The 13482-nt window shown below is 45.5% G+C and overlaps 1 protein-coding gene across 1 annotated transcript in view; it reads left to right on the top strand.

Moving 5' to 3' along the window:
• Positions 1-13482, top strand: part of SH3BGRL2 (SH3 domain binding glutamate rich protein like 2) — a 54299-nt gene that overhangs the window by 24606 nt on the left and 16211 nt on the right. Inside the window, exon 6 of the mRNA XM_073224284.1 lies at positions 11792-11977. Within this exon, the coding sequence (XP_073080385.1) occupies positions 11792-11977 (186 nt within the window). The remainder of the gene's footprint in view (positions 1-11791; positions 11978-13482) is intronic.

Raw genomic sequence — 13482 nt, 5'->3', positions numbered from 1 at the left:
AAGATACACGTCACTGTTGCCATACGGTGCCAGGCTTTATGTTGCCTGTGGGTATAATGGGAGTTTGGTGGTGGAGGTGACTTGGGAACGTGGTTTTTGGTGTAAGCCTGGGCCTCTCAGCCGTGGCACTGTTGCCACTGTGGCTGGTCCTTCTGGCTGTGGGCTCTCCTGCGCATCACAGGCTGTTCAGCGGTGTCCCTGACCTCTGCCCACCAGATGCCAGTAGCACCTCCCAGTTGTGACAACCAGAAATGTCTCCAGACCCTGACACATGTCCCTGGGGGCAGAGCTGCTCGCAGCTGAGAACCGCTGGTCTGGTGTAGCCAAGCAGTGTGGGCTTGTGGCTGAGCTGGGAGTGTGAATGGACCTGGATGTTGTGCAGATGGCTTTAGTGGAGAGGAGCTGTGTAAGTGAAGGCCTGTTGATTTCTGCACGTCCGGCCTGCACCAGAGCTGCTCAGAGCTGCCCCAGGTACGATCTCTGGACCAGATGTCCCCCTGATACAGGTACTACAGTCGAGGGTACATACTGAATGTTGACATTAACATTCAAGCTTGGTTTTGAAAAATAAAGTCACTAAACTGGAGGTGGCAAATTTTATAGATTCGCTTTTTAAAAAATTTTATTTCGTTCTAGTCTTGTCTGCCATATATTTCTTTTAAAATAATACCAAGAGTTAGAAGCACATATTGTTTCAGTAACATAGGATCTGGACTGTGAAGGGGGTTGAGTAAGCCAATCTGAAAATACTGGTTCCTCGGCAGAAAAGACGTCCAGGCAGCGTTTTTGTTGGTGGTGGACGGAAACCATGGGACGTTCATGGGAAGAATCTTTCACTGGACAGCCTATGATGCGTGGGATGCCCACAGCCAGAGAGACCAGCCCAAGTGTCAGCAGTGCCGAGGCTGAGAGGCCCAGGCTGACGCCATCCACCACCTTCTCAGATAATTTCCACCACCAAACTCCCAGGAGCAGGGCAGAAGTAACTGCTCTTTGATCAGTTCTGAAATGTTTCTTTAAACTCAAGAAAAGTAGACCATGAACTCTGACACCTGCCTGAGTTTCAGTTAGGGAGCTAAATGAAGTGATTAGGTTTAATTACATAATAACTTCCTGATGTTGATATGAAATTCCAAGACAGAGACAACTGAGAGAGTGTAAGTCAAAATAGAAAGGTGTTTCTATTGATGTTCGTTGTCAGTTTACAAATATGCCAGCACTGACTTTAAGTCCTGGGGCAGCCCTGGGGACATCTGGTGATTCCCTTTGCTTGGCTGACATCTCTGGTTCTTGTCCCACCTTCTGGTTTTCACTTTTGCATCCTTTCCTCAGTTCCTCTGTGTCAACAGAGAAGAGAAAGTCAAAAAGTTTCCTTTGTGAGCAGACAACAACGAATAGCGCCTGTTTGTTCCTGGGCTTGGCGAGTCTAGATGGACAGTTGAACTCCATTCTGCTAATGACAGGCCTCTGTGCAAGGGTCTGCCCTGTCAGTGTGCCTGCTGTGGCGCGGGGCGGGAGCAGGGCTGTGTCAGCATGAGGCTGGGTGGGTGTGACAGCCTTATGTTTACATTGAGAGTGACCCCTTCTTATTAAATTGTATGTTCCTGGAGAGTGGATCGTCAAGCTTTAGAGGTCAGACTCTGCCAGTGATTCAGCATCAGCCCCTGTGGCTCACAGCTCTCTTGGGGCTGAGCTCAAGTAAGGCAGAGCAGCTGTGTACCCCCTGTGCTTCCTCACTTGCCTATCAGGCCCTGAAAATATCCTTGCAGAATGAACAAAGTGGTGAAATAGTGAATGAATGGAGAGAGAAGTCAGGTGGCTGTTGAGTTGTGCTGGGCCCAGGTATCCCCAGTGACTAGCAGATTTCACTTGCTGAAGTGGAATAGATGATGAGGTTTGTGGATGATGTATGTTGTGTTCTTTCTGTGGGCCGTGTAGGACTCTGAGCACCATGTCCTTTAATTCTCTCCACCCTCTGGGCTGAATAATGATCTGTATTTCATGGAGCAAGAAACTGAGGCTTTAGGGGAAGTAATGTCTCTGAGGTGGTACAGATCCATCCTTTTCCGACTGTCCAGGCACGAGCCAAGCTTAGTGGCCCGCGTGAGGAGCAGTCTGCTGCCCTTGACATTGTTACCTGTTCTAACCATCCTGAGACAAGTCCCAGATGGACCAGGGCCCCTCAGAGGCCTCAGAGCCAAGCCTGCGGCGGCCAGACCCACCTCCCCAGCCCCTTCCCACTGTCCCTGCTTTGGTGCAGCCACCCGAGCACAGGGGAGGCTCCCTCCTCCTGCAGGGAAGTGCTTGTTTTTGCAAATGTGAGGTTTTAGACTTAGATAGAGGCAGTTCTGAGATCATGCTGAGCCGTCCACCTAGTGGTGTGTGTTAATAGGAGCAGGAGGTGGGTCAATGGGAGGACTTTGCGACCAGGCTGTTTTGCTGTTTTGTTTGAGTTGAGTTTGAGTCGGTGGCAGAACATTGCCACACAGTTTGCAGAAAGGCTTGCATCTGTGGGGTTGGATGTCCTTGTGAAAGTGGCCATTTTTGAAATGCAGATTTTAGATGTATCATCTTCCAAAGGTGAGAGTTGAAGTCACATAAGTATGTAGTGTCTTCAAGGGCACAAGTACTAGTAGGAAGAAAAACAGATGATGGAAGATATTGCAAGATGTGAGGCCTTTGTTTTCCCCGATTCACGTGCATTAGTATCTGCTAATATTCCTCTTTTCTGACCCTAGATTGCCTGCCATGTCTCATTTATGTTAGCCCGTAGAAAATACAGTAGCTATATAGTGTACCTCTATACTTACAGTAAAACTGGTTTGTTTTAAAGGATTTCTTTATCAGTGAGGTAATTTTCCCATTCGTAGGTATGCTGGAATGCTTCCAGGCAAAGAATATCAAGATTTAAGACATACTTTTAGAATATAATGGTGGAATTTTTTACCCTCAATTTTTGCTGGTATTTCAAGATAGCAATTTGTAAGCTGATTTTTAAATTCTAGCATAAGAAAAAAAGAACTGAAAAATTAGAATAATAGAATATATTTTTCAAATGTTTGGAACAGAGATGTGCCTTCTGGCTTGGAAGTTGTCTAGACTTAAAGGAATGTAATACATAGTATGGTGTGTTTGCACACCCTTATTTCTTTTGGTTCCCAACCATTCTCTAGTGCAGCAGTCTATAGTTTTTGATCGTATACTCCAATTAATTTAAAAAATCTTAGAAATATATCCCCAAAATATGCATAAATTCTGTGTACATATTACTATGCTAATAAAATATGTGCATCATACAGTGTCCACAAAATAGTAATTATGATGGGATAGAGTTGAAACAATATTATTAATTTTTTTCAGTAATAAAAAATTCCTTTTTCTCTCATCACAGGTTTTCTTAGAACAATGAGCTGATGATCAATACTGCCGTTTGAAGGTTTCCTTTTTAAAAGTTGAAAAGGTAACACCCCAAAATAATGTGGGTGCACATGGAGGCTGGGCATTGTCACAATTAAAGAGCAGTGGTGCTCACTTTTCTAATTCCAGCCATCAGTATGTCAAAGTTGTTACAATTTTGATAGTTAAAATCGTACTATCTCCCTGATGTCTGTTGTTCCCCAAAACCAGTTGAAAAACGTTGAAATCTGTAATTTGCCTTTTGTAAGATAGATTTCTAGGTCTTCATCGTGACAGTTTTTATAGATGATAAATATTTTTTTCAGCAACAAAACGGTATCAAACATTGCCTAAAATCTACTTTGTAAAATAACTATTTGATAAAGGATCATATTTACCTTGAATGCACAAATCAAGAAAGGATAGTGAGAGAGTGTGTGTGTGTGTGTGTCAGTGAGAGAGAAAAATCTGTGTGTGTTGTAATGTCTGTTAAGAAGTAGCTTACTGTTGATCCCATTTGTCATCATGAAAAAGCAGGGTTGGAACAGTTTTTGTGTAAAAGAAAAAAATCTCTAGAACATATCTAATTTTCCAATGGCAGGGTAATTCTAAACTCTCAGTTCTAAACTTGAGAGTAAGTACTTGAGAGAATTTATGCAATAAGATAACTATGAAGATCATAAAAACAGAAAATACTTGTCTACAGTTGAGACATCCTACCCCTTATGTTGTTAGCTATATGAAGTATATTTCTAAATGTTGAATCCTTTGAAGGTAAAAAGAAAAATAAGTACTTCAGTAAGATGAAATTATGGGTTTTTTTTTAATAAAAAAATTTTAATGGGAAAAAATTACATTAGAAACGCTGAAAAAAGAACCCAACATAAGCTGGTTAAAAAGAGGGCCAAAAGTTTTGACTGATTCAAAAAACAACTATGTTAAAAGTATTCGTTCAAACTCAATAATGCTTATTTGTTTAATGCAAACAAACCCGAGTACCTACTAAGAATCAGGGACTGTAGTAATGATACATGATGTAGAGGCACAGTATTTCCATCATTAAAATTTTAATGCTTTAATTTACAACATATAATAATGGTTCTTCCAAAAACTTTCCTGGACTTCGTAGAACATCTCTCTGACGCTCTGATTCCCTAAAACTCCAGTTTCAATCTCTTGCAAGAAGCCTGTGCATTACCGTCTTTGGCTTGGTGACCCAGCATTTGCTTTCTAGGAAGATGGATGGCAGCAGATGCCAGACACACGCGTGTGTAATCTCAGGTTGGAATGGTGAGGTGACGGCAGATGGCTTTTGGGGTTTTTTCTACAGCCTTGCCCTCCACCCCAACGAGATGTTTCAGTAAGGAATGCGTTCAGCTAAGAGAGAGAACCTCCTTCAGATAGTAGAAGTGTTTGGGGCTCTGCTGGTGGGTGTGGGGGCTGGTTTGCTCAGGGCCTGTGTCTGGGGTTCTCTTGGCTGATGGTTTCCTCAGGGATGACAGGCTGCCCGGCTCTCACACCCAGCATTCCAAGGACAGAGGGACAGCAGGATCAAAGGCCCTAGCATGGGGCAGTTGAGCCAGAGCCTCATATTGCTTAGCTGTCTTCTTACTAGCTGTCCTCCCAGTGAACCTGTGGGAAGAGACATTGGGTCTGTTTCACAGACTTGAAAACCAAGGCCAGGGGAGAAGCTCAGTAATTTCTTCAGGGCTTCTCAGCCAACAGGCCAGGATTAAACCAGGAAGGTCTGACTCCAAAACACATGCCCTCCCAACTTTTCCTTGTCTTCCATCCTTGTTTTTCCTTAGAGAAACTTGCTTTCTCACAATTGCTTATATTGAATCTCAATTTAAAAAACACCCTATCCATTCAAGTTTATTGTGTCTTTGTAGTGACTGGTGACTCTCCAGGTCCGAGGGTGTGGCATCGGCCACGTACACCCTGGAACTCACACGTGACTGGACATGCCTGGAAGCCCATGGAAGGGATCTGGCAGGGCTGCCTAGGCACATAACTTCACTGGCAGCCTTCTGGGAAGAACTAATTCTACAACAAATGAGAGCAGAGGCACACAGGTTTGCTTGAAAGTACCACAGAGTAGGGGTAAGCCTACGTCAAGCCCAGTGAACTTGGCCTGGCCTCTGATCCGAGCCCTAGGTCTGGGAGCCAGGCGGCTGCCAGTGAGAGAGCTATGAGCATGCACACTAGGACCCCGTTGGATACAGGGTATTCAGGCCAGACCAGCTGATTCAGTAGCGCCAGCCAGTCACTTGTGGGTGGGTCACTGGGGCTTGGGTGCAGGCATCAGGGTCCTCAACAGACTTGGGTCTGTCTTGCAGGCATTTGTAGTTGAAAAGAGAGGTTTATGGTCTTAGTCCTTGCAGGCTGCCGTAACAAACACCACAGCCTAGGGGGCTTATGAACAAATTTATTTCTCATAGTTTTGGAGGCTGGGAGCCCCAGAGTGGAGCCAGCCTGGTCGGGGTCTGGCGAGAGTCCCCATGAGGACTTTGGACTTCTCACTGTGTCCTCATGTGGTGGAGGGGCAGGTGCTCTTGGTCTCTTTTATAAGGACACTAGTCCCATTCATGAGGGCTCTTCCCTCCGAACCTGATCACCTCCCACAGGACCCCACCTTGTAATACAATCACCTTTAGATTCAACATATGAATTTGGGGGATGGCCTATTCAGAGCAGAACACTTACCAATGCAGTGGCCAAACAGCTGCTTGGAGCCCATCTAAGGTGCCTCCTGAGAGCTCCTGGGGCTGTTTGGGGCAGTGTTTGAGGGCGAAGCAGTCTTATGGTGACGATGTAAGCAGAGCCGAGAGATACTAACACATTTGCCTAATTCTGGATTGCCGTCCATTTGCAAATATATCAATAACTTAATAAAAGCATTTGGGCCAAACAAAACACTATGTTACACATTCAACAATTTCTAAAATTAACTGACATAATCACACATAACTTTATTCTTCAGTAGCACTGTCAATGTTAAAAATGAAGCCTTTTTGCACATTCAGGACCTAGAAACTCTTTGGAAATATTTAGGCTGTTTACAGTTCCATGTCGTGTCCTAGGCACACTGCTTTTTAAATCCACACAGCTTTAGCATTAATTGAGAATCCTGGCTTTGACCTACATTCTTGTTTGGGTAACCCTCAGGTATATTTGTTCCTAAATTAAGTTACCAGCTCAGTGTGGTCTGTTGAACATCACCTGAGTCTTTGCTGTTCACTGCTGGAGTGGTAATTCTTTAGTCACCTACTCAGTTAATTCTCACTGAGGGCCTCCTGTGTGCCAGTCCTGTGCTCACAGAACCGACACTGTGGAGGAAATGATGAGCCCGAAATCAAGTACACTTAAGCCAAGGTGGTTAGAGGGCTCTCCGTGGAGGGGGGGCCTTAAGGCAGCGCCTCCTCAGTGATGTGGGTGTCAGGGCCCAAGCCTTCCTGCCACACCAGCCTTTCCACCTGTGAAACGCTGTCTATTCTGAATATTATTCACTGGCCACTGCTGTGCCAGACACCATTCTGGGCCCTGGGAATACAGCCATGGACACAGCAGTACACAACTCCCAGCCCTTGTGGATTGTATTCTGGTAGGGGAGGTGGACAAGCAGATACATAAAACACACAATATGTCAGACATTAAGTGCTCTGATGGGAAATGGAGCCTTGAAGGGGAGTTGGGAGTTCTGGGGTGCTGGTAAAAGTGTAAGATCAGGTTTTCTGGAAAGACCTCACTAAGAAAGTGGACTCTGAGCCAGAAATGATCTGTGGTCTAGCCCAGGGCTGGCAACCTTTTTCCGTAAGTGGCACAGGCAACCATACAGCTTCTGTCACAAGCAACTCAACTCTGCCACTATAGGGAAAGCAGCCAAGGTGAAGGTGGTATGTAAATGAACTGGTGTAGAGCAGTCGTCCAAGACAGCTTATTTATAGCATTGAAATTTATATTTCATACAATTTTTACATGTCATGAAATACTATTACTGTTTTGATTTTTTTCCAGCCATTTAAAAATACAATGACTGTTTTTGGCTGTGGGCCATACAGAAACGGAGGGCCCGATTTGGCCTGTGGGTGGTAGATTGCCGGCTTGGGATCTAACCTGAGAGATTTCCTTTGTCCGATCCCTTTAATTGCTCTGGATGCTGTGTAATAGCATGTGTTTGACCGATGAGGTGAAATGCAATGTTCATGTTTTTCTAGGTATCTTCCTGTTTTAGGTCTTACCACTTTGTAGTTTCATGAAGAGAATACTCATCAGTTTGTGCAGTGGCAGATATTCACTTGTATTAAATTTATGCCTCCCCGCTTTTATTTCTAGGCTTGCTATGCAGTAACAACTTTTATTTTCAATCCATCATACTGTAATATTTCTGGAGACATTTTAAGTAGCAGTTAAGAGTTTTCTCAGGTAGCATTGTGTTTGAAAACTGTAGAAAACCCCATAGAGAGTGGCTTAGCTGGTTCAGGGTTTATTCGTGTCATACGCAAAAGTTTTGGAGGCGGTGAAGGAGTGGTGTGGCTGCTGTAAGATGTCATCGAGGACCTGGCTCCTGTGTGTCTGTCTGCCTGCCCACGCTTGGCTTACGGTGTTTGCTTTCCTGTGTACTCCTCCAGTCGCCACAGCTGCATCTCTGCACAGCAGTGGGCATTATCTCTTCATTCACTGAGTGGCACCTTTCCAAGGAAGGCCCACCTCCCCCTCATCGCCCAGACATGGATCGTATAGTCACTCCACCTGCAGAGGAGTTTGGGTGGCCAGGGTCCTGTGGCCAAACACACTGCTTTCCTCAACCAGCTTTGCATTCTCAGGGGAAGAGGGAGGTGGGCTGCAGGGTAGGAACTAGCGTGTCTGCTGTGGCTTCTAGGTGTGTAAAACCCCCCATGGGGTGTGGGCACTCCCTCTCAAGGCTGAGCTGACATAGGCCAAGGCCAAAGGTGATAGGTTGTCCCCAGTTTATGTCTTCCCTCCGGTTTGCTCCCAGGTTGTTTCAGAGAATGACTGTGAGGTACCTTTTACTTCAGGATAAGTTGCACACGGGGAAAGAGGCCCTTGGTGCCGAGGAAATGGCGTGTGTGTAACTGGCGCTCTGGGTTTGTGCAGGCAGAGAGCACCCTGTGGCTTCCTTCTGCCCTGACCAGCCTGCACCCTTCCTGAGCCCCCACCTCCGGCTGGGCTCCGGCTTCCAGGCGTCGCCATCCCCTGAGCAGGTGTTAGAGCAGCCGTGGTGCCTCTCCCTCCTGATGCCAAAGTCATCCAGTTGGTAGTCTGCCTTTTGGGTGTAAATGTCTCCCCTTTGTGTACTTGGGTGATTTGCTGTAGTTCTGATTTGACTAGTTTTCTGTGGCCTTAGTGCTTTCCCTTTTTAAAATTCGTTAACCATCTGGCTGTTCTTATGCATGTAAGTAAACATGAGACCTCTGTAGACGTGTGGTGCCCTCCCTCCAGGCGGTGCTCTGTCCCCTCCAGGCCATGTTCCCGTGCCTGCCAGGCAGTGCTCTGGGAAGTTCCCTTTCTCAACAATCTTTTGAATATTCACAAAGCCACTCTTCCAGAAAATTCAATTTTCACATGTAGAGAGTGAACTCTTGTCCCCACCTTTGTCCCCAGTTCCCCTCCCCCAGGCCCTGGGCAACCACTCTTCTTAGCTTTGTATGTAAACTTCAAGAGTTTATTTTAATGCAATTATGAGCAAAAACAAATGCATTCCGATTTTTCTCCATATTTTTCCCAAAAGAAAGTGCTGAATCTGCATAGTTCTGCTCCTTGTTCTTTTTCACTTACTGAAATATGTTGGAGACCTTTTCATAGCAGTGTTAGTGGTGCATACAGAATTCCTCCTTCTTGCTTTTTAATTTGCGTAGTATTAAAATGGTCTCTTTGAACACAAACCTGGTCATGCCTCCCTGCTTCCCTCTTTTAGAATAGAGATATAACAACTGACACCTTACTCCTCACCACGTTAGTAAGGAGCCGAACTTTGCTTCCTGGGCATTGTTAATGTGTAATGATGCATTTGAATTGTTGTTTTTTAAGAACAGCAGCCAGTTTCTATCTTTTTCTGCCCTGGTTTTATTGAGATAATTGACAGAAAATACTGTAAATTTAAGGTGTACAGCGTAGCGATCAGATATGTACATATGGGGAATGACCACCACAGTAAGTTCATGAACAAACACATCCACACCTCGCATCACTGGGATTTTAATATTCTGTGACTGGCTATAAGGAGGAAGGGGCGTTGAGAAATGAACACTTACGAATATTGCTAGTGGGAATGTAAGCAGTGGCCTTATTGAAAAGCAGTTTATCACTGGTCCCTCAGGAGCCTGAAAAATGTTCTGCCCTTTGACCAGTTTTCATTCACTGGGCTTTGTCTTAAAGTAGTGTTGAGATACAGAGATTTCTCCATAGAGGTGTTCACTGCATGGTGCTTTTCCAGTGTGCTAACTACCCAGCCGCAGAGTAGTTCAGTATAAACACTCAGATGGTGGAATGTGAGGCTAGATACTACAATTAATACTTTGGAAAAGCTTTTAATGACTGGGGACAGAACCATGATGTATTGTTCTGTGAATGGGGCAAGATTCACCTATTTTTACCAAGTGTGATCCTATGACAGAAATGGCCAGTTGAGCTGCGGGGCATTATTGTCCTGCAGTGTGAGTGTATGTGTGAATGGGGGAGCGGTGGGGGAGTTACTGGGTGTCTGGCTTTACTCACATTGTGGGGTGGGGGTGTTGTGTGTATATGACATGGTGAACCAAGGCTGGACTGTGTGCTTCATTTTGATCTTTCCCATGGGCATTTGAAATGTGTTACATATGTAGAGCTCTGCATATGGACATTAAAGCTAGACCCTTCTTTCCTGTAATTAAATGTGTACCAGTGGTTGTCTAGGTGGTAGAACTGTGGGTAACTTTTTGTTTGTTATATAGTTTCCAGGCTTAACAGTGCAGACATGTTGCCTTCCTAGTCAAGGAGCTTGTTCTGCAGGACACTGTCTGCTCTAAGGAAATGTGGGCACTCTTCCAAGGGCAATGGGACCCGGCAAAGAGGATGCATAGGGGGGATGATGTTCTTGCCTTGACAAGAACACACGTGATAGAACCTTACCAAAAGAGGTGACCACTTTCAACCTCAGAGTCCGTAAAGCCCACCTTTGTGTGGTTTAAGGGGAAGCAGCACAGGATGGATGATGCTGTTTTTGAAGCTGAAGTTTCAAAATAATGTAACTACATTTCTGTAATTGTGTATCAGTGAGGGGGAAAAAAACTAACATTTTCAGAAATGAGAAATGGATTAATTTCAGTAAGTTGAGATAATGCCATTATCCATTTGGATTTATAATCCTATAGTTAACTCTCTCATTGTCTAATATCATTGAGCCTGAAGAAGCCCCCTTTTCCCAACTTTTTTGATGCTGTGCCTATGAGCTGTGTTGTGCAGTCCGTCATAATTTGTAGACTTCAGCCCAGTTTGGAATCTCTGTTCATGGCATATAACAGATTTGCGCCTTAGAGACACACGTCACTGAGGTTTTGGTGGTGAGTAGGTTAGAGGTGGGGAATTGACAGGGCCACTGGAATGTGAAAATCTGTTCATGCATATATTTTCTGTGATGAGAGGTCTTTCTGGCTGCTTGACCTCTTGAAATCATTCTTTTCTTTGGCCATTATAAATTATATTTTAATTATTATAAATATTAGGAACATTGTAAAATTTACCTCACCATATAAGTTTGTTCTTTGTGTGGATTTCCCAGAATCATTAGGAAAAGCAAGCTTGTTTCTTATGTTTCACATGCTATGTTTAGGATATTGAATATAAATTATTTAGTATGTGCCCTTAAATTGAGATTGGTGACATTCAGAAAACCTACAGATGCGTTTGCAACTGTTAGGACACACCCGGCCGCTAGTGCCTGAAGAAGGAAACCTGACCGGTCAGAGGAACCAGAGGGTACGGAGTGGGTCAGTGAGAGGCTGCGCGCCCCCCTTCGGCCTAGAAGCAGAGACTCCGTTCCTCTCGGGCCTGACGAGGGGTGGGGTGGTATCTGGACAGCCGCCGCGGCCGCGGGCCTCGAGAAGAGGGGCCGCTCGGGACGGAAGTGCTGTGGCTCCCGAACGCCACGCGGTCGTCGCCGCCACGTGTTTGGCAGGTGGTCGGGCGGACGTGGGCTTCTGGGAGCCGCTGCGCCGCGCTCCCCGGGGAGTCTGCGGCGGTGGCCCACTTCCGGGGGGCTGAGGCCTCTGCAGCGTCCCCAGGACGTGCCCGGCACCCGGCGAGTCGCCTCTGGGGCCGATGACCTCGGACAGGGAGGACGAGAGACTTGCCGGTTCCGTTTGGAGGCATCCGTGCGTGTTTGTCTTCCCTCTAGATAAAGAAGCAGCAGCAAGATGTGGTTCGGTTTCTGGAAGCCAACAAGGTGGAGTTTGAGGAAGTGGACATCACGATGTCCGAGGAGCAGAGGCAGTGGATGTACAAGAACATCCCCCCGGAGAAGAGGCCGGCGCAGGGCAACCCTCTGCCCCCGCAGATCTTCAATGGTGACCGGTACTGTGGAGTAAGTGGCGGGTCGCCCCCGCGGCTTTCTGGCGAGCCGCCTGCCAGGCTTCCGCCTCTGCCTGCGGAACGCGGCTGTGCACGTGAGCCTACTGCATTCTAAATTGAAAAAGGTCTTTTTTGATTAATACATTTTGGAGGGCAAAGTGGAAGGGGTAACTATTTTTGAATCTTTATTCTCCTGTGGTGTAAAAAACCGAATAACTGATTAAAAACCATAGTTTCCGTTTTTATGCTAATGAGCCAGATGGAGCCCCTGGAACATCTACAGCACATTCGTGCCTTCCCCCTGTGTATGTAGCATATGAGAAGGTGAAGCCATTGGACCGTCTGTGCCCTTTCTCACTCGCTAGGTAAAGAAAAAACACTGAGAAGCCCCTTCCTACTGTCGTTAGGATTTGCCTTTCTCCGTAGCTCTCAGTATGTGAGCTAATGTTCATTGGGGACTTGTGCTGTGGTTGTGCAGGGGTGGCCTGGACAGCAGAGTACTTTTGGGGGCTTGAAATGAAGTCACCCCGCCAACCCCACCCCACAGCATACGGGGGAGAGGTTAAAACAAAGCCACAGGTCGCGTGGGGTTACACACACGTGGAGAGAATCCTGACGCTGTGTTGGACGTAGATTCGAATTCTCCTTTATGGGTGCTGTGACGCCTTTAGACAATCACTTACGTCTTAGCCTTGATTGCCTCATCGTTTAGTAAAGGGAGGTAGCATCGACTTCACAGGATAGTTGGGACTGCTCTTAAAGTACTTTCTCAGCAACTTACATGAGTGACGGTGGATGTTTTTGTGGAGCTCATATTTTATTAGGGAAAGTATATGGTAGCCAGGGTGTGGCCCCTTAATGTTTATGGAGCCTAGAACATGCAGGCAGCCGTCGAAAATGTGATAGAGTGAGGCTATCACATACAGGTAGGAGGCTTCAAACAAAATCCAGCCCGTTTCGACATCTTCCTCAGACTTGGCAGGCATGAAAGTGGTCTCAGGCTGCCTCGTAGTTCTGCTGGGCTCAGGACCCCAGGTGGGAATCTTTCTGGCCTCCCAGCTTCATTATCATCTCTTCTCCAGTGCTGCAGTGGACAAGTCTGAGGTTGTTTTCCTTGATCTTTTGCATGTTTTTGCCATTTTCTTCTGTGCTAGTTTTTAAGATCTCTTACTGATGTTTATCCAAAAATTGTTGGTGAATTAACCACAATGTAAGCTATTTTTCCTTCATTGAGTTGAGTGCTCAGTGGGTCCTTATAACCTAAGAATTATGTGGTTGAGTTATTGAATATGTTCTCATAGTATTTCCTTTGAAGATTTTCTCCCTGCTCTTTCCCTTTTTTTTTTGATTGCATATTAATTTGGGTATAAAACTTTTTAACATTGATTTTCCAGTGTTCTTATCTTTTTTTTGTATTGTCCACTTCTCTAACTTTTTGTTCTCCTTTCTGGGAGATTTCTTTAACCTCTGAATTCTTTTCTTGAATTTTTTGTTTCTTTTCCATTCTTCCTGATTTTT

Source organism: Manis javanica, chromosome 16 (assembly GCF_040802235.1).
Source record: "Manis javanica isolate MJ-LG chromosome 16, MJ_LKY, whole genome shotgun sequence".
Classification (NCBI taxonomy): domain Eukaryota; kingdom Metazoa; phylum Chordata; class Mammalia; order Pholidota; family Manidae; genus Manis; species Manis javanica.
Note: the sequence above shows the minus strand (reverse complement) of the source record. Positions and strands in the feature narration are given on the sequence as shown.